Source organism: Phoca vitulina, unplaced genomic scaffold (genome assembly GCF_004348235.1).
Source record: "Phoca vitulina isolate PV1807 unplaced genomic scaffold, GSC_HSeal_1.0 scaffold69, whole genome shotgun sequence".
Taxonomy (NCBI): domain Eukaryota; kingdom Metazoa; phylum Chordata; class Mammalia; order Carnivora; family Phocidae; genus Phoca; species Phoca vitulina.
Window position 1 is genome coordinate 3,938,214 of NW_022589772.1, and position 27,021 is coordinate 3,965,234.

The 27,021-nt window shown below is 41.4% G+C and overlaps 1 protein-coding gene across 17 annotated transcripts in view; it reads right to left on the minus strand.

Moving 5' to 3' along the window:
• Window positions 1–27,021, minus strand: part of PAK3 (p21 (RAC1) activated kinase 3) — a 249,900-nt gene that overhangs the window by 53,128 nt on the left and 169,751 nt on the right. For 11 of the 17 annotated variants that reach the window (XM_032392804.1, XM_032392813.1, XM_032392800.1 and 8 more), the window contains 5 exons: window positions 16,545–16,645; window positions 13,963–14,025; window positions 12,317–12,361; window positions 11,042–11,195; window positions 9,185–9,222 (listed from right to left, as the gene is read on the minus strand). In XM_032392804.1, coding sequence (XP_032248695.1) covers window positions 9,185–9,222; window positions 11,042–11,195; window positions 12,317–12,361; window positions 13,963–14,025; window positions 16,545–16,645 — 401 coding nt within the window. The remainder of the gene's footprint in view (window positions 1–9,184; window positions 9,223–11,041; window positions 11,196–12,316; window positions 12,362–13,962; window positions 14,026–16,544; window positions 16,646–27,021) is intronic. The other 6 variants (XM_032392808.1, XM_032392807.1, XM_032392806.1 and 3 more) reach the window with 3 other exon arrangements.

Genomic DNA, 27,021 nt, shown 5'->3' on the forward strand with positions numbered 1-27,021 from the left:
CCTCCTGGAAAGAAGCACTCAGAAAGTAACAGACATGAAGATCTAAGGAATATTCATCAACATAAATAATTATTCAGTCTTAACCAACAGGTATAAATGGTGATTTGCAATGTTAAAAATTGCAATAACACCACCACCACCAAAAATAACAATTGTTGTATCTAGGATCGGTTCTTGATCATTCATATTAATTCAGGGGTAAAAATGGTTCCCCCCAAAGCTGAATTTTGAAAGCCCTTTGGCCATGGTTCTCAAAGTGTGGTCCCCAGACCAGCATCATCACCAGGAACTTGTTAGAAATGCAAATTCTTGGGCTCTATCCACACTAATGAATCATAACTCTGGGAGTGGGCCTAATAGTGTGTTAATGACAAGCCTTTCAGGTGATTCTGTTTCAGGCTCAAGTTTAAAAATCACTGAACGATGATAGAGGTCTGTGCTGTCCATGGTTAATGAATAGTTACAATGTGGCTAGTCTGAATTGAGGTGGGTTGTAAGTGTAAAATATGTATCGCATGTTGAATATGTAACATGAAAAAAATTGTAAAATAGTTCCTTGGTGAAAGACATTTCCTTTTATGTTGTGTATATGTTAAAATGATAATATTTTGAATACGCTGGGTTAAGTAAAATATCATTAAAATTAATTTCACCTATTTCTTTTTACTTTTTCTCAATGTGGCTACTAGAAAATTTAAAGTTACATATATGGCTTTTATGACATTCATTTCTATTGGAAAGCACGATTATAGATGATTTTTTATTGTATGTGTGCATGTGTGTGTGTGTGTGTGTATTGGTTTTTTGTTGATGTCTTTGGGTATACAGGCTCAAGCTAATCCTAAAAAGAATTTTTACTTCTCGAGGACAAAGCTCCTGAGGTAGATACAGGGAGCCCTACTAATAGACATATTATATCAAAGGACCTCAGCCTATGAATAAAATTCAACACAGATCTTCTACAATCATGTAAAAACCAATGGTAGAGCTATAAGGTGCAATCATAGACCTGAGCGGAGACAGCAAGATTTATCTACTGTGCAAAGGAAGACAACTTAGAATTTATAAAAGAGTATTTGAAAGAACATTTGCTTGCCCTGATATACATACTGAGTGGTTTACAGACTAAAATTCATATACTTAGTTGATATTGGTTTTCTTATTTATACACCTATATTTATTCTTAATTTGGCCAAAATAGCTAAGCTATGATATTGTACTGTGGCTGTGTGGAAAGTGACATGTGTTAATGACATTAAGTTTTCAGGAAAAAAAAATTCAGTGGGCAAGCTTAGAAATTGTCTTTAGTTTATTGGTGTTTGCTTTGAGATTATTTTGTTTCAGAAAGTTCTGCTCTATCTTATGCCAGCTGGGATCAAGAATGCACCTAATCATTGTTCATTGGTAGAAGGGCAGAACCTGCATATAAACTGACCACTTTTTATATGGCAAACAAAGCTCGCTTCTCTATTAGGCAATATGAACCATGCTTCAGAATAGTAAGCTTTCCATGGGCTTATGAAAATATCTGAAGTCAGAAATAAGTCATTGCCTCCAAAATGCAACAAAAACCTCTAAAATCTAAAGTCATTAATGTCTAATTACATGTCTACGAAGTATAACTACACGTCAACTTCACTTAGTGACTTATATTTAGTAGCTATAGAAATTTCATTACATTAAAAACCAAATTGTGGATTAGATCGTCTTCTTTAGCAACAGCTCCTGAGTATCATACTGACTTCCAATAAATGATACCTAACCAAAAATTCAGTGTTACTTGTAATCAAATAATTTCAAAATCGATATTTTAAAAAATCACTTTAAAACGTTTACAGCAAAAAAATTAAGTGGGGTAGAGGAGCCCTTTAATATATTTGGTACAACTCATCATGCAGCCTCCATAAATGAGAGTATATACAGCCTATGAGGATCTAAAAATTGCCCTGGTGGCAAATAAAATGGGCCTAGGTCTAGGCTCCTCAGACTGCTACAAAGACCAATCAGTACTACTGACCAAGCGGTAACCTTGCACATCTCAACAGTGGCTATTTCATTAAAGAACATCTGCCTGCAAAATCTCACTGTTTCTTAACATTCATTACTATCCTCACTCTTCTCATTTCGTATGGAGACCCTCCCCACCTTCGATGATAGACTAAAGTACTGTTAGAAAACCTAAAGTCTTTCATCTTCTGAAGGTTTGTGGGGCAGGAGGAAGACCAATGTTTCTGTTTATCTGGGACCAGACAGTATACCGTCATGTTGGCTGGTTGGTTGGAAAGAATGTGTGGCCTTCAGGGGACATTGTTTTTTTATTTAAGATTTTATTTATTTATTTGACAGAGAGAGAGAGAGAGAGAGAGAGAGAGAGAGCATGCACAAGCAGGGGGAGCGGCAGGCAGAGGGAGAGGGAGAAGCAGGCTCCCCACCAAGCAGAGAACCCAGTGTGGGGCTTGATCCCAGGACCCTGGGATCATGACCTGAGCCTAAGGCAGATGCTTAACCAACTGACCCACCCAGGTGCCCCAGGGGACATTATGTTTTGCAGGATGGTTGGGCCAGGGAACATTAGCTGACCTAGTAACACCAGGCGTTGGTCCTGAGAACTGAAATCAACATAATTTCCTGGCCCCACGTTAAGTAAGACCAGGACCAGGCATATTTTCCCATCCCTGTGTAATAATACTGGGGCTGGGCATACTTTCTTTTCCCTGTGTTAAACAGTATCAAGTGAGAGCATATTTTCCTGTTCTTATGTTAAACAATACTGAGAACAGGCAAAACTAGCAGCTTCTTACTTCAAGAAATGCTTGCTCTTGGAAGATAAGACTGAACCAACTGAAGTATTTTGCTTAGTAAGAAAAACAGCTTGCTCACCAAGACTCTCTTGAAGACTCTCACTTCACCAACCTAAAGCTATTTAATCACAAACACTGCACAATCCTAACCCGTTCCTTGCCTTGTAAGACCTGCTTTAAAATCACATAGCCATGGGGGTCTGGGGGGGCTCAGTGGGTTAAGTGTCGGACTCCGGATTTCCACTCAGGTCATGATCTCAGGGGCCTGAGACTGAGCCCCTCATGGGGCTCCGCGCTCATGGGGAAGTCTGCTTCTCTTTCTCTCTCTCTCTCCCTCTGCCCATCAGCCCCCCCCTCCGCCACTCTCTCTCTCAAATAAATAAATAAATCTTTAAAAATAAAATCAAGGGCCGCCTGGGTGGCTCAGTCAGTTAAGTGTCTGCCTTCAGCTCAGGTCATGATCCCGGGGTCCTGGGATTGAGCCCCGTGTCAGGCTCCCTGCTCAGCAGGGAGTCTGCTTCTCCCTCTCTCTCTGCCCCTGCTCCTGCTCTCTCTCTCTCTCATGTGTGCACTCTCACTCTCTAATAAATAAGTAAAATCTTAAAATCAGATCAAATCAAATCACATAGCCATGCTCTAAAACCCTATAAATGTTCTCCCCTAACATCCCCGTTCCAAGATACTGCTAAAACTCTATAAAGGGAGGGCTCTTCCTTGCTGCTAGAGTTTAATAAACAGCTTTGCTTATTAACAGGTTTTTCTGGTGTTCTTTTTGGGAGTCACAGGTATAATGTCGTTACGCTCTTCCTTCTAGGCTGAGAATGACTATGTCTGTCTAAACTTGAAAATAATATAGATAGGTACTCCGTTTTCTCTTCAGATGATAACCGGAGGGGAGGTGTGTGGGGGGTTGGGTGAAATAGGGGATAGGGATTCAGGAAGGCAATTGTCATGATGAGTGTCTGGTGGCATATGGAAGTGTTGAATCACGACATTGTACATCTGAAACTCATATTAATTACACTGTATGTTAACTGGAATTAAACCAGCAAGTAAAGAATATTTTTGTCTTACTGAAAATTTGTGATACTCTTCTTGTGCCACACAGTGGGGCAAGGGAGGTAATTCTTTACTTGAGCGGGGTCCTGGAGTCTTTTAGAACTCTCCAGAAGGATACAGGTAGGTATGTGCTTTTCCATATAATTTCAAGGGTTCAGAGATCTTATAAAGCCCATCCGTATGGACTCTTTAAGTTATAAACCCTGCTCTAGAGCATACACTAGCTAGAGGAACTACCTTAGGAAACTCTTCTTTCTTTGAGCTTCCTTGTTAAAGGCCAAAGGAATTAGAAGTAAGGACCTTGGAGGCTCCAGATCATGCGAAGTGTGGTCTGTGGGCCACTTTTGGTGCTTGTTTAAGATGCAGATTTCAGGGTTCCATTCCATTTTGACTTGTGCCTTCTCCAGGCAGTTCTGATACACACTGAAGTAAAGGGACCACTAATCTAGATGAACAAAATAAACCAGTACTTCGAATCGAAAGCTCAATCTGTGTCAAGTGTATACCCAGGTTCTCTGGGCACAAATCCTGATGTGTTCATAGTATTGTTGCTACCTTCCACTCAAAATACTAGTCCAGCATTCTAAATGCATTACTTTACTCTCAATGGTCCAATACAAATATAAAATTTTAAAGTAGCCTTAAATTTAAGAGTAGGTCCCCGAACAGTATTTAGTGTTTAATACACTCATATCAAAGAAGCTACCACAAGTGAGCAGTAAAGCAGATGTCATAGGACTATGGGAGGTATTGCTGAATTCAATATTAATGACGTAGTCACTCATTTAAAATATTTAGTGACTACAACACTGCTTCTATGGTAATTCCCACCCAGGCTATTAGAGGATGCCAAAACTGGTGATCAGTTTAGGCTATGTCTATAAGGGATTGTCCAATCCCATTAAATCAGATCTTACAGGATAGCTAGCTGCGTCTACTTGGGAGTGTTTCTAATGTAAGAAAGCATAAGCACCGTCAAGGCAATCTCCCCCTGGAACCATAAGGAGAGCACGGGGTGCTCTCAATTCCCCATTCCTAAGTAGCTGAGTCCCACTGAAGGGATCCAATCTAAACTTAAGGGTCTAATCCAGTCCATTTGATCAATAGAAACCCAGCCTCAGTTAAGCAGTTTAATCAGTATCTCCACCTGGGAGTCCTGCCAGCCCTTCAAACTCCAAACTGTCCAGTAGGAAACTCAGCATCTGCTCACGGAAATTTGTAACTCCCGAAGGATAGCATCCTCACCCTTTTGGCTACCCTTGTATCATTTGAAGCCTGCAGTCACCTTTGACTTTGACCTTTCCTCCAACATCCAATCAATAACCTAAACATTTGAACCTCATCTCCATTCCTGCTGCCACCATCTCCCCTAGGCCCTCGTTACCTACAGCTTGGATGCTTGCGCAACTCCTCCAACTGGTCTCCCCTTCATCCAGCCTCACCCTCCGCCCTTAATTCACTCTGGACATTTGCTGTTAGGTAACTGTTCCCAAAGCATAAGCTTTCATTGCCTAATTCTCCTGTTCCAAAAAACTCCAAGGGCTTCCCAATGTATACCAGAAAAGGCCAGATTTCTTTCTTTCTTTTTTTTAATTTTTTTTATTTTTTTATTTTATTTTATTTTTTTTTTAAAGATTTTTTATTTATTTATTTGACAGAGAGAGGCACAGTGAGAGAGGGAACACAAGCAGGGGGATTGGGAGAGGGAGAAGCAGGCTCCCTGCTGAGCAGGGAGCCCGATGCGGGGCTCGATCCCAGGACCCTGGGATCATGACCTGAGCCGAAGGCAGACACTTAATGACTGAGCCACCCAGGTGCCCCTTTCTTTTTTTTTTTAATTTAAAGTTTACTTAGTTAACATACCGTGCAATATTGGTTTCCAGAGTAGAATTTAGTGATTCATCACTTACACACAGCACCCAGTGCTCATCACGACAAATGCCCTCCTTAATACCCTTCACCCCTCTAGCCTATCCCCCCCCACCTCCCTCCATCAACCCTCAGTTTGTTTTCTCCCGTTAAGAGTCTCTTATGGTTGGTTTCCCTTTCTCCCTTTCCCCGCCCCCTTCCATATGTTCATCTGTTTTGTTTCTTAAATTCCACATATGAGTGAGATAATATGATATTTGTCTTTCTCTGACTGACTTATTTCACTTAGCATAACACACTCTAGCTCCATCCACATTGTTGCAAATAGACCAGATTTCTTGGAATACCATTTAAGGGCCGCTATGATTTGGCTCCAACTTAATGTTCAAGGCTTAATACCTATGATTCCTTTTCTTGCATCTGTCTTCATTCAAAACCACACCATTTTGTCCCCATGCTCTCCTCACTATTGTGCCCTTTCTTATGTTTTTCCTTTTGCTTAGAATGCCCTTCTCCATCTATTCCAGATCCAAATCCCCTCGGATGTTCGCGATCTAGCTCAAATGCGACCTGTTATAGGAAGCATTTTCCAACTCAACATTCAACAAATATGTACCAAGTACCAACTTTGTACCAGGCACTGAGCTTTAAGCCCTCCGAGACAAGAGCCTGCTTCCTTTTTCCTACCCAGCTGAAAGTAATCTCTTTTCTCTGAGTTCTCAGAGCAAATGGACATATTTTATGTTATGTAACATAGTCCATATTGTACTGTGTTTCTTGATGTGCATACTTCTCTTCCCTTACCAGAATGAGCTCCAGATTTCCTAGTGCTTGTAAGGAGGCACTCGATAAATATATGTGAAAAAAGTAAATATCCAGTTGTTTTATCTCCAAACAGTGAGAACATCATTTTTTTTCTGATTTGGTGGAATATTTTGATCATTACGTAGATTTAGTTTGAATTCCACAAGCAAAACCAGTAGAAGCATGTTCAAAAGAAAGGGACAGTATTTCAGGAGATATAAACTGTTGACAAAAATAAAAACCAATCTACCGACCATCCTAACAGGTTAGCGTTTAAAATAACTGACCTACCTACCTAAAAAAAATACTATTTCTTTGCCAGAATACCCAGCTTGTATTTATTATATAATAATGATATTAAGTAAATCAAGGGAGGAAACATAAGTATTCATCATGGAAGGTTGGAATTTTTGCTTTAGCTTACATTTAATAAACATACAGCACGTGCTAGGTAGTATACTAAGTATATTATATGCATTATCACATTCAATACTCATACAATAAGACTAAATACCTATGTCCAGAGCCTTCATTCTTTTTTTATTTTTATATTTAATTGTGGTAAAATATACATGACATACAAGTTACCATCTTAGCCATTTTAAATGTACAGTTGAGTAGTGCTAAGTATATTCACACTGTTGGGCAAACAATCTCCAGAACTCTTTTCATCTTGCAAAAATAGAATTCAGTATACAGAGTATTCTGTATCTCCTATGAGTAGAATCATACAGTATTTGTCTTTTCATGACTGGATTATTTCACTTGGCATAATGTCCTCAAGGTTCATCCATGTGGTAGCATGTGTCAATGGTCAGAATGTCCTTCCTTTTTTTTTTTTTAAAGTAGGCTCCATGCTCAGCGTGGAGCCCAACATGGGGCTTGACGTCACGACCCTGAGATCAAGACCTGAGCTGAGATCAAGACCTGAGCCAATATCAAGAGTTGGACGCCCAACAGACTAAGCAACCCAGGTGCCCCAGAATGTCCTTTCTTCTTTTTTTTTTTTTTTTTTTTTTAAAGATTTTATTTATTTATTTGACAGAGAGAGACACAGCGAGAGAGGGAACACAAGCAGGGGGAGCAGGAGAGAGAGAAGCAGGCTTCCCGCTGAGCAGGGAGCCCGATGCGGGGCTCGATCCCAGGACCCTGGGATCATGACCTGAGCCGAAGGCAGACGCTTAACGACTGAGCCACCCAGGTGCCCCCAGAATGTCCTTTCTTCTTAAGGCTGAATAATATTCCATGGCATGGATATACCACATTGATTTATCCCTTTGTCTGTTGATGGGCACATGGGTTGCTCCCACCTTTTGTATATTGTGAATAATGCTGCTATGAACATGGGTGTATAAAAATCTGTTTGAAAACCTGCTGTCAATTCTTTTGGGTATCAATCCAGATGTGGGATTGCTGGATCACATGGTAATTCTATTTTTAATTTTTGAGGAACTGCCACACTATTTCATAGCCTTTACTCATTACCACTAATGATCTACTGCTATCACACTTGTCACCCAGGGTGACATCAAGCGGGCCAGCATCTGTCCTCTATAAAAGGTTGATTATCCAGGACTCTATGAATCAACAGTTAGGAAACTCTCACTAATGCTAATTATTTTAAAATAAAACCACACAAAGTAAGCCTTGTCTAAGATAATTGTCTATCTAATGCCTATGGGTATTCTTGCAGATACTCCATCATTTCTAAGAACTTTGAATTAGGTTACTTATTTTCTAGTCACTTCTCTGATCAGACTATCTATGTGAGTTTGGGCAAAGCTCCCCCACTGCATCTCAGTTTATTGGAACAGGTGATGCTCAGAGGTATAATGGTATGACCTCAGATGAGTTATTTTACCTCTCTGAACCTCACCTATAAAATGGAGACAATGGTAAGACTTCCCTCATCTGGTTGCAAGAAAGGTTAAGGGAATGTAAAATGTTATCATCCCAGTGCCTGGCACATTGTAAGTGTTGAGTAAAGAGAAGTCACTATCAAGATGATTATTATTTTCATGATTCTTTGTGTAAGAGAAATAGAAACATTTATCTACATAAAGATTTATACATGCATGTTCATAGTAGCGTTATCTACAAGAGCCAAAAACTGTCAATTCTCCGGAGATCCTTCAATGGGTAAATTATTAAACAAACAGTGGTACATCCATACCATGGAATACTACTTTGCAAGAAAAAGGAACAAACTACTGATAACACACAACTTGGATGAACCCTAAGAGCATTATGCTGAGTGAAAAAAGCCAATCCCCAAAGGTCATATACTATATTATTTTGTGTACACGAAATGTCTAGAAAGACAAATCCCATAATACCAGATCAGTGACTGTCTGGGGCTAGGGTGGAATGGGGAATAGCTGTAAGCAGGTATAAGGGATCTTAGGAGGTGATGAAAGTATTCTAAAGCTGGATCGTGGCAATGGTAGCGCTGGTATATACATTTACCTAAACTCATCAAACTATACACTTAAAAATGGGTGAATTTTATAGATTTAAATTATACCTTTAAAAGACTGTTGTTGTTTTTTTTTTAAAAGAGACTCTCTATCTAAACTGAATCTATGTGACGGTATTCTGTTGGACTGCCAGAAACACTGATCACTCCAAACCATTTTCAATTTTTCACTTACCGAGGGATGGGCTGCTATGTATCCGTGTGCACTTTTATCTGGAAAGTAAAGATAAAGATGTCACCTTTATTTCATGAAGCCTGCCTCACTTAGAGACGTTAATAAAAAATTAACCTGCATGCCTTTGACCAGAAGGAAATTCTCCAGTTCAATATTGAATAGGTACTATGACACATGACATCATTGTTCTGAAAATAGCTCACACCCTTGCCCCCTCACATGTCATTTTATAGATCTTAATGAAGGCCTCCATCAAATCTCATCTATATGGAGGAATATCAAGATCAGCTACTCCCTTTTTTTTAAGATTTTATTTATTTGAGAGAGAGTGCATGCGAGTGCGAACGTTGTGTGCAAGCAGGGGGAGGGGCAGAGGGAGAGGGAGAGAGAACCCTCAAGCAGACTCCCCACTGAGCACAGAACCCAGTGCAGGGCTCGATCCCAGGACCTTGAGATTGTGACCTGAGCCAAAATCAAGAGTTGGATGCTTAACCAACTGAGTCACCCAGGTGCCCCAAGATTACCTACTCTTAGTTGGTATGAGTCTATACACCTATATCCAGAATTTCTCCCCTTCCTCCCTCCCTCCCTCCACCTCCACCCTCCCTTTCACCCTGCCTTCCTTCCTTTCTCTTTCTCCTTCCCCCCACCTCCTCCCACCCTATTCCTCGGTCTCCAACACTAGAGCATCCATGGAGTGTCTGGTGAGTTTTACTCAGCTCAGAGAAATACTGGAATGAAACACTTTTGGTTCTGGTCGCCTGTGGTTCTCCAGTGAACCTGGAGGACAGTTCTAGACTTCCTCACATTAATTAAGCACTGTTTGAAGTGTCACTAGGATCTCTGAGACATTTCACTCTATGTGGAAGACTAAATATCATAAAACCTCTCCTTGCTGGCTTTTTTTCTTTTTGGTTTTCTGCCCTGAAGAACAGCAGTTAAGCTATCTTCTCAGTTAAAAACGTCCCGTGGAGCCCGTGAATTACTATACGCCTTAAGTTTGGGCTTTGACATGTCTTATGACCAAATGAGACACTCCTCCCCTTCCAAGTGTCCCCTTGCACCATCCTTTAAGATATTTCAAGCCTGCCCTATGTTAAAACCAATGCCGAGAGGTAGGGGCTCTTTACAGCTGGGCCACTAATGATAGGATGTTCTTCTCTTTTTAGATGTTAAATAATAAGTTGTTCTAGAGAGGCACCCCAGATCATCTTTCTCAAAATGCAAAAATATTGTCTGGCACATATTTTTCAGTTGCTTATAGTGCAAATGTGAACCTCAAAGCTTCAAACAAAGGCTGGGTCTACGTGCTAGCAACTGAAGTCAAGATTTGGCAGGAACACGGCCATTTCGATTTCTTATAAATAGCCAGACATGATTTCTTTTTTTAAGCCTGATTTTGAGGTTGGATCAAAATAGCCTGGCAACCACAAAATGCATGCTGTATCATCAGGGTCCAATTCAACGAATTGGAGGGATAAAAAAACTTCAGGAGACCATGGCTGGATCCATACACCTCTTATCTCATGGACACATCACAAGGCCTGATCCTACGTGACTAAGTGTCGTCTTCATGCCAGTGCAGAGACCAAACATTTGTGATTGCTGATTCAAACTGACAACTGCTGCTTCACTGAGCAATTAATTACCCCTACTTGAGTTCTAAAAACAACCAAGTGGTAAACCTCCTCATATCAACTTCACCTTCCAACCCATCTTTCGATTTACTGCCTTTGAAGTCATTTGGAGAAGGCACTAGAACTGGCTTCAGATGCCCTACAGGCATTCTGTTCTAATCCTGAGGCTCTGAGATGGGAATTCCTTGTTCTCTCTTTGATACCTTGGATTTCCTCTTACCTCCTGATGTAAAGCTCATGTATTTCTGGTTGTTGACCGTTTCTTTGGAATCGTAGAATTTGAGAACATCCAGGACGGCTTGTGGGTTCTTCTTCTGTTCCAGTTTTGTTATGTTGGAGGTTTGGAGTAACCGTGCCCACTGCTCAGGGATTCCCTGTGGACAACCAGAGGGAGAGAATGGCAGCTCAGAACATTCAGCAGCTGCATTTTTATGTTCCAGTAAAGTTCTTCACCAAGAAGCCCATGCTACCTGTAGGATTACACTTGGGAAACTGAAGTGACACTCTAGATTTAAAGTTAGTAACTTAATAATGCAATCATTCTCTTCTCTAATTAAAACACATAGGTAAAACTAGGATCCAACTTAAAAAGGGTGGGTGGGAGTATGACTGTGATAGAAAAAAAAAGCGCATGAAAATCACCTCCATATTAATTCTGCTCATCCATGAAATGATGTTTACGGCTTAGCTTATATTTTCTGGCGACTCAGGGCAGACATAGCAAGACTTCTCTAAATTTGTGCACAGTATAGTATAGTGCAGATCAATGGATTTTATATGACTGGAATCACATAAGCTGTTTCTGGGCATGTCGTAATCGGAAGATCTTTCTGAACAGAAGAAAAGCCTCACCTTTGGGCAGTTTACGCTTTGTGATTACAAAATGTAATTTGGGGGGGTGCTCTAGGGCTTTAATACAGAGGGGGATTGAGAGGAGGCAAAAATAGAATAGTGGAGGAGCAACACCACGGAGGTGCTAAATAGTTTCTCCTCTCCTCCCTCCATGCCCTCCTCCCCACTTTGTTCGTTGGCCACATGGAACCTGGGGACTGTGACACACGTGCCAAAGCCTCGTGAGAATTGGCAATACTCTAAAGCATTTAGAGCAGACAGGAGGGAGCGTTTGGAAATCTAACCTGGGACAATTGCACCAATTACGCTGAAAGGTTAGTTTCACGTTGAGCGTTTAGCATTCTTTCCTACATGTCCAGCCTACAGATGTCCCCATTTCGTAATTGTCCAGCCTCCAAAGGCAGCTTGGAGCAAGAGACAGACACATCGTTCCTGCAGTGCATCTAGACACAATTTATGTGGCCTTGCCCTCTGAAGTCTCGGCAAAACAATGTGTGACGTGGGCCTCCAGAGTTTGGGAATGACAACAAAAAAGTGAGATAAGCCAAGCAACAACTCTACTGCACACACATGAACCTGCTGCAGTGCTATGACATCTCAAAGAAGCACTTTGATGCAAGCTTCTTTTGGGCCTGTGACGCACCTCTGGGAGCTTCCCTGGGCACATCTGTGAGCCATAGAGATCTGGCTGTAATGGACGTAAATAAAGAAAGAAAAGAAAGTTAAAACAGAATGTGGGACAACTTAGAAGGTGGGAGGAGATGAAACCAATGGGTCTGAATGGGGGGGGTCATCCCTTCTCAAGTGGGGCGGTTATGAAAATCGAGAGGTCTTAACTCCATCAGGGGCAGGACAGGCTAGGACAACAGATTTCAGGAAACAGAGGAAAAAAAGACAACGTTCTCAAGTTGGGACGCGTAATTCCACTTGGGGCCAGATGCTTCCTCCATAAGTACACAATAGTAAGAATTACTGTTAAAGGACCAGAGAAATTACCAGAAGGCAGAAACATGACTTTGGAGGGAAGAAGGATGGCATCATGAAAAGCTCTAATGATAATTTGTAAGTCTGTATTTACAACCAGGTGATCACAGGTAGCCGATGGCCATGTGATGAACTTACAAATTTCAGTTCTCAATTCTGGTTAACCGTTTCTGGTTTCAGCATGGAAGTGTCTGTGTGGCTAAAATGGACAGGATGGCGACATGGGGATGCTAAATTTAACTGCATTCTCATTGATGCGACTCTTCTGCACGTTGCAGCGAGAAAGTCGTGACTGGTTTAGGGAAAACTAGATTAAGGATTTCCCACACAGCCAGACTCTACCTTTGAGTTTCTTTAGACCAGGGAAAGGGAAACCATTTCATTTCAAACCATATATGAACAATTTCCATTTTAATACTGCAGTTCGGAAGTCCCGGCTTCCCACAAAATAAGATCGGATATAAGGTAATGGCTTTATCTAAATAAAGAGATTGTCTCCAAAGCTACAGAAACATGCTTCAACCCAACTGGTTTGATTTGGGATATAGGTCTTTGATTCCTGGCATTTGGGGTTACTCCAAGCACAGTGAAACGACACTTTGACATGCATTAATCACGCAATTCGATGCTAAAGCCTTAAGCCACATATTTGAACTCAGGAGCCCATGCATGATCCCAGTTCTGATTCTAAGTGCAATTAATAGCATTTGGTTAATACTGTAATGGCCAAAGGAGTTATTAAGTGTTATAAAACCAGGTATGCATTGCACATAACCACTAGGGCAGACATCACTGGCATGATCATTACCATAATTATTAGAATATTTGCAATTATTATACATTCTGATGGCACTTCTAAACTTTTGTGATAAATAAATGTCTCGTGATCACTAGACAGCAGGAAAACATGCTGTCAATTGCAGAAGATCCTTCAGACAACTATACTTACCACATGACTACCCTGCTGACATAATTTCTTGTTTCTTTGAGAAGTTGAGATAAACTAGTCGATCAATGAGACCTGACACTTAAATTTGAACGTACGCCACGAAGGCACATCATCAGATGGCCATCTCATTACTCCAGATTGAGGTACAAATCCCAAAAGTTAAGACAGCTAATGGAGACCTAGAAGTATGAGCATCAGAAGCAGGAGCACATATCAATGCCTGACCACGGGTACAATAACAACCAGATGTACAACAAGCTGGGGATTGTCCAGTGTAGCCCAGGAGAATGGCAGCATGATACAACAGGCCAAGCATTTATCTTATCATAAGAAATGATCATGTATATCACTCATACCATTCTTCCCTCTGATTGACTTGAAGCGACCGTCACAGGTCTAGAAGTCTGGAAGGGGGAGTTCTGAAGTATTTGGGACAAAAATGGCAATATAAAGGGTAAGGACTTTTCATAGTTTAGTACCCCAAATCTCACCTCCCAACCTAATTTGAATCTCAAGGTCCAAACGTATAACCAGGTGTACAAGGTTATATGGGCCAACTAGCCATAGGACAATCACCAAAGGGCACACCAAATTGGCGTCCAAATATTCACAGTGACAGGCCCTTGGAAGACAACTGAACAAGACAGTTCAACAAATTGCTCAAAATTCAACCTAAACAACAGCAATAATCAAATTTGGTAATATGTCCCTCCCCCTCTGCACGCGCACACACATAATACATTAGTGGCACCGTGGCAAATAGGACCCAATTTTAAATGCTACCAACAAAATGATTTTAAAAGCTTATTATCATTTGGCATTTTTAAAAGTTAGTAAATGCAAACCAAAGGTGAAAAGAGTTAAAAAGGGCACAATTTGGCATCTTTAAATATAATGTGTGGACAAGTAGTTTCAAAAGACCACCAAGAGGACAATAAATGCATCAGATTTCCAAATTTAGCCTGTGTCTGTCTGTATATTCAAACAACTGCCTGCATCCAAACAGCTGCTTTATTTTAAATTGGGTGTGGTGGAGGTGGGGGTGGGAGTGGGGCGGGTTTTGGTTTGGTTGGGTTCAGTTGCACCAAACTGTTGGTCACAATTGGAAAGAGTGCCCATCACATATCCCACCCCCAGCCCTCTCTGGTGGGTTCTTTGGGTTCTAACCGATGGCCAAGTGAAAATGCAGTCAGCAAGATGATGGTGATTCACTTTTTTTCATTTCCACTCAGAACCCCGAAAGAACAAAGAAAGAGCTCAAGATATATTGTATTATAAGATGTCAAGCAAGTTGGAAAGAGCGGAAAATATTTTTAAAAAATTGGAAAGGAACTAGAATGTCACATGAGAATAGTGGAGGAGAGGGCTTTCACATCAGACCAAAAGGAAGGAAAAAGAAAACGTGGCATGACAGCAGTAAAACATAAGAGAAGTTAAAGCAGAAGAAAAGCACATAGAAAACAAAAAAGGTCACAACTGCAAGCATAACATTCTTAAAATAAAAACAGGGAAGAGTTATTAGACCACATTTATAAAGTTGAAGTGCTTTGACTTTCAAATGTCAAAAAAGTCATAACATCTTTGTTCAGATTATAAAAATCATCATTATTATTATTATTTTTGGTGGTGACAGCAGTCAAGGCCATTTGAATAATGTTTCTGACTTCATGGATGAAATTGGTTAAATCCTACCACTGTCTCAACTTTATTAACATCAGTATTTCTTTACGTTCTCTTCTGCTTACTACTGAGAGTATAGAAATAATCAGCTCATGTCACTTTACAAGGCCAAGATGTTTACTCCGTTGTGATTTTATTCTCATATTGTATACTTCTGGAATTGGGGAAAAAAAAGGCAATTTGGCTGTCAATTCAGAGACATGGTTTGCTTCTCCAAATCCAGTCAATTTGTCCCCCGCCCCTTTTTGGTTCACTCAGTCATATGAGTTTACTTACTAACCGTCAAGTTACAAAACAGAAAATTTAATTATTCAACATCTAAAATTATCTCTGGTTTTAGAACTCAAGAATCAGTGGTGATGATATTATAAAAGATTTTTCTTCTGAATGCATTCAAAATTACTCATCATCTCAGAATGTACATTTTTATTGAGATCCTTACTAGTATGGAAAAAGATAGTTGATCCTCCTGGGGACATATTTTTAACCATATCTTTTCCTTCATCCATCTAAAAACAAAGATGCCAGATCTTTAAAAAAAAAAAAAAAAAGTACAAAATGACTGAGATCTTGCGCTATTTGAGCACTACAAATATCCAAAGAAAGGCTGACTCTATAGCTATGGTCTTTCTGGAGAATTCGTATTGGTATTTATTGTGGATTGTATATGTGTAAAGCACATAACCACTAAAGCACACATGATATATTCATAGTCTTCCTGAAACATGGGGTTTGTTGTTTTGAAGGCCTATGAAATATGCCCGTTAATAGGCCTAAAAATAAGCCATGTTCTTGAAATCAAAGGGAAGACCAGGTCAATTGTACAGAGATTTTTGGTTAGTGTGGTTAGCTGATCTGGGTAATCCAGGTTCCAATGTCAAGCCTGAATTATTCAGTTGGACTGTATTCACTGGCCAAGTTGAGTCAGTTGATTCTCTGATTCACTTCAAACAATAAAGAACAGGCTCAACAGAGTCTCTCTACCGGGACTACCTCTCCTGTGCCATGGAAAATTCACATTTTCAATGACATTGAAGACTAACTGCGATCAGACATTTTTATGATGGATGAAATAATTTTGCCAATACTCTTGCCACTCTCTAGTTCCAACTGGGATTGACTCAGCATAGTCCATCTTCCTTGAAATCATCCAAAGCATCAAGCCTGACATTCTGGGACATGGGCATGTTTTCTTGAAACCTATTGTCACAAAGGAATTTTTTCATGGCTTGCAAAGCACAATAAGGAGCTTACTTACAGTGAACTCCCCGGTGACTGCGTCAAACCCCACATGAATCGTATGTTCAAAGTCTGAAGGAAGAGAGATCTCTGGGCGTTCTTTCTCCTTCTTCTTATTGGCTAAAGGCAAAATGTTAACATGTATTTATTGGGGATATAGTTTTGTCATCCCTAAGTTGTACAATTAGGTTCATCAAAAACAATTACAAAGTTGAAAGACAACTGATTCCAACACAAGCTTAACAGGATTTAGCTCCAGAAATTATAATTTCATCTGCAGAAGTAGCTGAGAGTTTGACAAAAAATGTTACATCCAGATAATATACAAATTTCCCAAATCAAGTTCAAACAAAACTTGCGGTCACACTGATTTATGTCCTTTACCAGTCTAATAATGTAACCCACAGGTATGTAGGTGTATTGTGGTTAACTGGCTTTGTTGGATCGAATAGGACTTACTAAAGAAGCAATTCATGATGATCAAGTCAAGCTAAGGCTTACTATTACAAAGAAAGAACAGAAAAGTGCTGAAGCTATCTATAAAAGCGTTAATTGTTTCAATGATAACCATAGTGAAATATCAAGAAGCCAGAACTTGTTTAATTTACATGTTTACATTTATGAAGCATATCTTAATAGACTCTTGGTCTTCTTTCAGTGAAAATACTATGGCAGACCATTAATGTTACACATCTTTATCACTAAAAATGTTTTTAATCATTTCCTACCCAGCACTTTGCTAGTAAAAAAAATACAAATGGCTGATTTTTACTGAATTAATTTTATTTAGTTCTTAGTAACCTCAAATCAATGCTTTGGCTTAGTCATTCCAGTGTGTAGCTATTTTTCCATGTCCCTAATATATTTTTTTGTCATATTAGCCATTCAAAATCATTGTCCTCAAGTAGATTTTTCATAGTGACACAATTATGAATAAACACATCCACAGTTAATATGTCAAAAACCTTTAAAGATATTATCATTGGAGAAATTAAGTTGGGAACTGTAATGAAATTAGTCTATCTTGGAATAGATTCCAGGAGGAAGTTACTGTGGAAATGTAAAATGGCATCAAGTAGGTTCCATAATAGACACATAAGCAAATCGGAGCATGTATCTCTGATCGGGGTGCATTTCACACTCAAAAGACAATAATAATAATACTCACCCTCCTAATAATGGGAAAGTCAGCATGGTTTGCCCAATTGAAACCAGTCAATCTCAGAATTGCCAGGGTGGCCAACTTAGAACACTCTGGTTCAAATAGATGTTTCCTTGGCCTGAATTTCAGACAACATTCAATTAACCATATACGGTTTTGTGAGTTACCCAGGATAAATTTTCAATTCAAGACCTTTCACATTCAAATGTCATTCTCATGGCTTCTTGTCTCTTTCTACCCTCTCTCACTGCTCCCTATCTCCAGCTAGGGGACAGAGAGATGGGGCAGAAATATGTACATTCAAGGAGTAAGAAGATTAGGATACAGGATTAGGAAAGAAAGATTGGAGGTGGGGGTGGGGGGGTAGGTGGGGGACAAGGGTCACTCAAAGCCTCTGCCTGGCCACGGAACACATTAGGACTCAATTTGAAAAGTACATATGTGCCATTCAACTTGACTTCAGCATAGATGCCGTGTTTACAGCAAGCCTACTTTGTTGAATATGATCCTAACAATGAAGTGTAGAGTTTTTTTGTGGGTACCTACTTCTGCTGTGTGTTTTGGCCCCATAGCTACCACTCACACTTGCTTGGCCGCCAGGCAGCTATCCTAGCCACTCCTGTAATCGTGTCCTTGTTTTTCCTCTTCCTGGCTCTCCCAACCATGTTGGATGTGGCTGACTCCCTCTCTTTTTACTTCCTTCACAGTGTGGTCCCATTCTCCTCCTCCCTCTGTGACCATTCTTTATTTGACTGGCATCGCTTCTCCTTCTGCCTTTTCTAATGCAGTCTTTGGCCTTTAACAATCCTTTCTTCACCCCTGTTCCTCCTGGATGGTAGCCAGTCCCAGATACTAACCCATGCGGTGTAACTCCCGGATCTGCGGTTGGCTGGGGATGACCCGGGTACTGTGAGACCAAACGCTTTATACAATTTGAGAGGAATGCTCCCTTTAAGGAAAAACACTCCAAGACTACCAGGGCCCCTCCTAGGGCCTTGGAAGAGCCCCAGGCTAGTGAGGAACTCTAGAGAAGTGTTATTCACTTCATAGTGAATCTACTTCTAGTGACAGGTGACTCTCTTGGGGTCAAAGACCACTCTGAAAATCTGAAGAAGGCTATGGAACTTCTGCCCATAAATTGCACTGAACATATCTACACAATTTCCCATATAATTTCAGAGGTTCAGAACTCCCCTGGACTCCAGGTTGAGAACCCGTAGCTCAGTCTATATCTCCAATCACTGTATCAACTTGCATTCATGACCTCTCTTGCCAGCAAACAGTCTCTTCTTACTTTCCATTAGCAATGGCTGAATGTTTAAAGCTTATTGACTTAGCCCTAACCACTCCACTTGGGCTGAGCTATAGGAATTGACTTCATGGAGTCTCTCCAGAAGGCTACCTGATTGCCAGTCCCTTACCAGCCTGATCATGCCCTTCCCTTCACTCAGGGCTAAGCGTAACAAAGGCAGGAAGCCCAAACTTGCTCTTCCTTTCTCTCAGTGAGATCGTACCACTAACCACGCAGCTCGAAGAAGGATTCAGGCTTTAGACACCTCTTCTTTTGGGAGGCCCTGAGCAATGAAAAGATTACGACCCCCTCCCTCTCCAATATATAATTCAAATAAAAAAAATACTAAAGCATAAAAAGGTAAGAAAGTCCATAAAATTCTGCTATTCCTATGGTGATGAAGTCTTTCTGAAAACTACATATACAAACTAAAAATGTGGCCAGGTTTTGGGGGCCCCTGATTTGCAGGGCCTGTAGCACACGTTAACTCTCTTTATTGGGTCATTCAGCACTGGCCCAACTGCCCATGCCATAAATTTGGGAGCTTCTCTGACTCCCACTGTATTTCTACCTTAATTGGTCACCAAGTTCTATTCTAGAAATCTCCCACACTCCCACACTCATCTTGAATCTCCCTTCTTCCTTTCATCCCCACAAACCATTACCTTAGTCTACGGTACCACTATTCCTCACCTGGTCTTATTGCCTCCAATCTTGCCTCCTGCTCTTCATTACTTTGTGGCCAGAGTAATCTTGGAAACACACAAATCTGACCACATTCCTGCCATTAAGATCCTTAAATGGTCCCCCACTCCCCATATGGTAGAAGTTCATGCTCATTAGCATGCTATCCAGGGGCCTGCATGATCTGCCCCCAGCTTACCTCTCCATTGTCTATTCGTGCCATAGCCCCCATTGTCCCATACCCACGTCATGCTCCCTAAACCGCTCGATTTTCTCTTACTTCCAAGACTTTCATGCTAGGCCAAGGCCTGGCAAGTCTTCTCTCTTACCAAGATCCCTCACCCTGCACTTTGGGTGGGTGACTCCCATTAGTCCTTATTCTTGAAGATTCACTCTTGGCCTTCCTCTTTTTGGCAAGTCTTGCCCTGTCTTCCCTCTGCAGACAAAGTTAAATGCCCTTCTCTTCATGCTTCCATAGAACTGTCCGGTGCATACTCGGAGCTTGGCATGTATCAACACTGGATTGTTATTTCTTCTTTACATACCTGTATCTCTAGCTAAAATTGGAGATACTTGACAGCAGAGACTGTATCTTATTCATTCTTACAACCCTTAGCACCTGGCTTATGTCCACACACTTCATGATTTTAATTTATGGAACATTTACCATGTGCAAAAAGTGCTTCTAGGGTCATCTCATTTAATCTCCATCACAATCCCATTAGGTAGACCTTATTGGTATTGTATTATTGTTCTATAGATAAGGAAAGCGAGAGTGAGGTTCAACCACATACCCAGGTATGTAGCAGGTGTCAGAGCCAGAATTTGAACTGAGGTCCCAATTGTGTCTACAGGGCCCAAGTTCTTAACAGCTACACCATTTATTATTCAGTAACATTAAAAAAAAAAAAACAAAAACAAAACGAACATCTTTGAGCCCTGGTCTTCAGTAAGTGGTTAGTGACTAAATGGAGCTTAGGTGAGAATTTTTTGTCCTTTCTTTTCTGGAACACTAAAATGTCTGTATCTCCCCCAGAAAATTGTTGAGCATTGGTCATTTATATTAATATTAGAAAAACAACTTTCAGTTCTACTCTCCAATGAGGGTACCACTTCCTCAGATAATCCTGATGGACGCTGCTCATTCTTCCCCATCCCGAGTTCTTAGGGGTGGAGGAATGGGGAAGGGTAGGGTTTCCCCCTTTTAATTCCAAGCTGTTGATCTGAGATCAGTACTTCTGCACTTGCCTCCAAAAAGCCCCTCCTTTGAGGTTACTGCCATTCAGTGCTCTTGGCCAAGTCCCCTTATCCATTGAGGATTCGGGCTCCTGGTCTTCCTTCCTACCCTCAATGCTGCCATCGCTCTGTGAAACATGATATATAAATGGACATCTCTTTCACACTCCTTCCTTTTAACTCCTTGACCTTCCTCAACGCTAATGAGTTTCAGCTCCCTTCTAGTTCAATCTGCTCCCCTGGCCACCACTAACCCAGTGGTTGTCAACCAGGGCTGTTCATCAGAATAATCTGTAGAGTTCTATAAATGACCAATGTCTAGGACCCATGCAGAACCTACTGTAGCAGGATTTCTGGGGGCGGGGAGACCTGGACAAATGATTTTCTAAGCTCCACAGATGATGTGCAGAGTGGAGGACCACAGGTACTCCAGGCCTTTTCATTATCCAAATTACCCTTTCTTTGAAAGATTAAACCCGGTTATCCCAGCCTCCCATCCTGCTAGCTCTCTTTCCAGCCCTTAATCCTATTTTACTTATTCTTTGGTCTTAACAAAAACTCTAGTCCCTGGATCCCTCTAATTTTAAGCCAAGTTCCCAGCTTCCTCCTGGCCTAGACTCTCTGGTCCATCATTTAAATTGCTCTTAAGCCACTGCTTTGGAAGCAATGCCACTCTCTGACCTACTCTTGCAACTCTCCTGCAAAAATCTACTCTGAGAGAATCCAACCATGAAACCTCCACTTCTAGACTGAGGCTGGGATGAGCTATTGGAGGAAAAAATAAACCACACAGCTATGCAGATTGGTTCATACTATAAAAGTAAGAGGCCATAGTTGGGTCATCAGTGGTGCTTGACAATATTCTTCTTGTCTGTTGCCAACTTCCTTTCCCACTTCTCTTACTGAATATTCCAGAATTTTCCCACTTTGCTCAAACTTCTGCTTCACCCTCTCCTCCTTGACTTTCTGCATATCAAATTCCTTCACTTCACTGAGAAAAATGGAGGCCACCGGTTTGGAACTCCTTTGGGCTTCCTGTCCCACCCCGACTGCATTTTTCTCCATCAGTAACATCTCATGTCTCACCGGAAGCAATGTCCCCCCCTCTGCCTGAGGTTTCTCTCTCCACTGGTGCTCTAGATACCAGTCCCTCTCACTTTTCCAGGGCTCTCACACCAATTATTGCCTATTTCTTCTTGTAGCTTCAAATCTCTCCCTCCCTACTGACAACTTCCTATCTGGCCTGAGAGACCTGCTGAGATCTCTTTCGTCCTTAAAAATTAAAACCCTCTGCCATCTCACATCTTTCTCTCACTGCTACAGCTCTGCCTTTCCTTCTGGAGCTTAAACTTCTTGAAAAGGCAGCCCAGACTTCCTAAACTTTCACTCCTCAAACCAGTGCAACGAGTCCCTGAGGTCTCAAATGAATCTCCTACTTGAAAATGCGCACTTTTCAGTCCTTACAACTGTTGACCTTTCAGTCAAAACTGACATTGCTGACCCTGAACTTCATGAAACGAAATCCTTCCTGCCTTCTTTCACACAGTCCTTTCCTAGAGCCTGTTGCTGAATTTCTGGGTCTTCTGTTGACTCTTTAAACAGTACTTCGCAGGAGCTGTCCTAGGTCCTCATCTCTTCGTACCAACACGCCTCTCCCTTTGGCCACCTCACCTACTTGTACAGTTTCACTTCCCAGCTATACTAGTGGCTGCCCATATGGATGTCCAGCCCTGACTTCTACCTGACCCCATGGACTTGCATTCTGAACACCTCTATTCCGATATTTTCAAAAGTAAATGAATTTTCCACTGCCTTCTCCCACACAAAACAAGAAATGACCCTTCTCTTCTCATCATCTGCTTAGTTGCCTACTCTATTAATGCTTCCTCATAAATATTCCCTCTGTGTTGTCCTCTTCTGTTCTTACCGATAATGGCCCTTAGGCCAGGGCACTGTCATTTCTCACCTGCATAACTCCATCTGTCTCCTTCTGCCCCCTCCCCACCCCCACCACAATCCACTCTTCTCCTGTGGCTGGAGTGATATTTCGAAACACAAAATCTGATAACGTTCCTCTGCATCAATGCTTCCCCAATGCCTTCAAAATCAAATTCAAAGCCCTTAGCATGGCGTATATAAGCCCTCCAGGATCCTGTCCCCAATTACTTCCACGGCTCAGTCTCCCACCCCTCGCCCACTCTCACTCTATGCACTAGCTATTTGGAACTACTTGTAGTTGTATTCACAGCACCCCGATGAATAATGTGTCATGCCTACTGCCTTCGTAATGCTGCTCCTTCTACCTGGAATGCCACCCATCCCTGACATGGCTAGCTCTTTTCTTTCTTTAAGACTCACCTCAGTTCAGTGGTCACTTCTTCCAGGAAGACTTCCCTAACTTCACCTCGGTCTTGAAGAGCTGTCCCTCCTCAGTGCTCACTTCTGTACTGCACTTACCATGCTAAACTCTAATTGATGACTGACTTGTCCGTGTCCCCCACTAGGCCATCAGTTCCTTAAAGGCAGGAACTGGGACTTAGCCACCTCTGTATCCCAACATCTATCTAACACAGTGCCCAATTCAATAACTATTTGATGAATAAGCACATGCACAAATGAATGAATGGATGAATGACCTTCATTATGTGAAATGAGACCCGGTAAGATGGAGACAGGTCATGCCTATGTGCCTTTATGTGTTCATGGGTGAGGAGACCAGGATTCAGGTTCCCTAAAAAGGCTGTGTGGTGGGAGGGTATGTCTTAAAGTACTTGTTACAGTTGAAGATGTTGGTGGCAGCTTTGGGGCTGTTTTTCCTCAACAGCAGGGATGACTCTGAACTCATTCAGGCACACATCTTGCCAGATGCCAGCCTGGGGCCAAAAGCATATATTGGCAACACAGTTGGGCAGGGTTCAAGGTACAGCAAAGCGACCAATTCTCACCCACATGGAATCCCTGGACGATGCTATGCTTGCCTTCTGAAAGCGTTTGAGAAAATGGTCACCTGAATCTTCCTCGTTGTAGGAATTCCACTTGTCATCTTCCCCTAAAATTCCTGGAAGTTTTGTTGGGCCTTCTCATTGGATGATGTCATATGGTCACATCCAGAATTATGTTGTGGAGCACTTTCTAGCTCCTTGAAAATAGAGCATGCAGGAGAAGAAAGGGAATGGCAGAGAACATAGGAAAATGCTTTCCTACATGAATGGAGCCTAAAAGCACAGAACACCAATCATTTTTTTTAAAAGCAATGGAAAGCATGCAAGGTTCCGGCATGTGGCATAGGAAAAAAAGTGACATTTAAAGCCACATTAATACAAAAGGCTAAAAGCAAAATATGATGTAGAAAGCAGAAATAATTTTTCCAAAGGAAAAAACACACACACACACATACAGGCTGGCTAGTTCTAAGCAGAAAGCATTTCACATGCTGGTAGTGGCTCTAAAAGGAACAATTCTATCTTGCTACTGTCCCACTTTCCTTTCCTTTGAAAGTGTACACAGCCTTGTGGATCAGTGTAGTGACAGACTGCGCTAGGTGGCTCATTAGGAACTGAAGTAATATTCTAGACTTGTAATCTGACTGGGGAAACACACTTAGCAAATAAGAAATAGTGATCGATACTACCAGACCAAAGACAATTAGGTGCTAGGTTGAAAAGAATAGAGTATAAATCATGTAGAGGACAGCCTTCTGGCTGTGGTGGATAGTGAGAGCTTATTGGAGGAGGTAGGACTTGAGAGATGGTCTTAAAAAGTGGCTAGGCACGGGTCATGAGCTCAGGGTCCTGGGATGGAGCCCCGCATTGCATCGGGCTCCCTGCTCAGTGGGGAGCCTGCTTCTCTCTCTCCTCTGCCCCCGCTCCTGCTCTCTCTCTCTCTCAAATAAATAAATAAAATCTTTAAAAACATCGACAGGCAGGAAAGGGTAAAGCACGTAAGTAGAAAAAAATAGGAGAAGCAAAGCTTGCAAATAGGAACATATGCAGCATATTGATGAGGAAGTGGGAAGACACACAGGTAAATAGATAGGGTATAGCCTTGGAAAGCAGGAAGGAAGGTGAAATTGGAGATGGTAATGAAGAATGTGCTAGAAAAGGTTTTTAAGCAGGTGGATGATATAATAGAGAAGGTACTTTCTGGAAGACAAGCCAGGGAGCTATGTGCTGCTAGCTAGGTACACAAGGCTTGGTGGGGGCGGGCTTCAAAATGGTAGCTTACTTCACATAGGCTAAGAAGAAAAATACACAGTGGGGATGGAATGGGGAAACCTCTGTGTTACTGCATCTGTTGCCTCTAAGATCACCTACTAGGCATTTCTTCTAAACTGTGTGTGTGAGTGTGTGATCTCTGCAACCAGACTGAAAGTTGTAACCTAAGGGAGAGGACAGGGAACCTTGTCTTCTATGTACTACGCCCCACAACACTCAGCACAGAGCTGGGCACATAAAAAGCATACACAAATCTTTTCTGAGCGAAGTATACCGGGGAACTATAAACAGTGCTCCAGGGAAGCCTCTATTCACATCCAATACTGGTCTGTCTCCTTTTTACACGGAGATAGCTAGTAAACTTGATCTGTGCTTCAAGTCAGCACACAGCCTAGCTTTATGCATTGGCTGCTTGCTCGTCTCTGTCCTGTGATGTTCCATGAAGTCCTCTGAGAGAAAGGAGGTCTAATAAGATATGTTGCGAGGAGGCTTGTACTGAAGTTGCGGGGGCTGGAGCTCTCCTGGGAGGGACCCTCACCCCGCAACCCTCAACTTGACACCAGAAACCCTCCTCCCTTCTCCCTACACAGGTGCAATATGTACTCAAATGTACTCTTTAGCGGGGTGATAGGTGTTTCCTGTGGCTCACTCATTTCCCTCATCCACTAAGAGGCTGCGAGTCAATGCCTCACAAAGACCATTTATAGAATGTTGCCCTTGTGGCCTCTAAGAAGTAAAACGCCTCAGTGTCTACCTAACTACCAGGAAAGTAAATTAGGTAGTAGAGTTGTTGCTTTTTTTAAAAATTCCAACAACAACAAAAAAAGCCATTCTGCTCCATCCTCTGATGCATGGGTCACAGAGCACATTGTGTCTTAACCCCCTGGAGGGAAATGTTCTGAAGCCTAATACTTGGGTAAGAAGAAGTATTCCAGAGCAGTTCTGGGATACAGTTCCTCCTATGGCAACAGCAGCCCTGCACGTGGTGTCAAAGACAGCAATAGAGCCAGAGGGACTGATTTCTGCAAAGATGATTCTCATCTCTGACACTTCCGCTCTGTAAACAAATATGGTTTGGGGACATAGGATGAGAGGGTATCTGACAATTTCTTATTCATTTTATGAAATGTGCATTTTTCCCTTACACAAGGGAGGAAATAATTCTCTAGTTTTCCTCTATTTTGGGGGGCAGGGCATAGACAGAATGTCACTTGCGGGTCTTCAAATTTATGTTTCCCACTGGAAATACTTGAAGGTACTATGTGGTGACTACACTGGAAAGTTAGGCACAAAAATAGATTTTATTCTTGGTGCTAAGTATTTAAAGAAATTGACAGTGCAAGGTGGGTAAAAGATTTAAAAAGAGGTTCTACGTCACAGATGTATTTTTGGCTTCAACCTAGCATCTTGGGCAAAATATATACTGATTCCGAGCAGAAAAGGAAATTGGTGTTTATTAAATGAAGAAAAATACCCAAATCTTTAAATACTGGATTATAAGTGAATCTGAGAGAAGGTGTGAGAGGTGACTGTCGTGTTCTATTTTCCTATGGTTCTTTCATAGTTTAACTGTAAAAGCATGAGTTATTATTTTTGTAAAAGAAAAAAAAAGATTTAAAAGCCCCCAGAATCACACTGGAATCAGGAAGAATTAAAAATTTCCTTTTTTTTTTTTTTACAAAGGCTGTTGCTTTTTGCTAGCCAGTCAGACCCCCAGGAGTCACTTGTAAAGACAAAGGTAAGGCCCCCGTCATCATTGCAGGTTGAGAAAGGGGGTGAGAATCACCTGCGTGTCGCTTGCTTCTTTAAAAATTCTACTTTTTCATATGCCACGGGCTAAAACCCTATTTTCAAAACAAGTTAGGTGGCCATTTTATGGTAAGCAGAGGGATGTTCAACCACCGCTGGA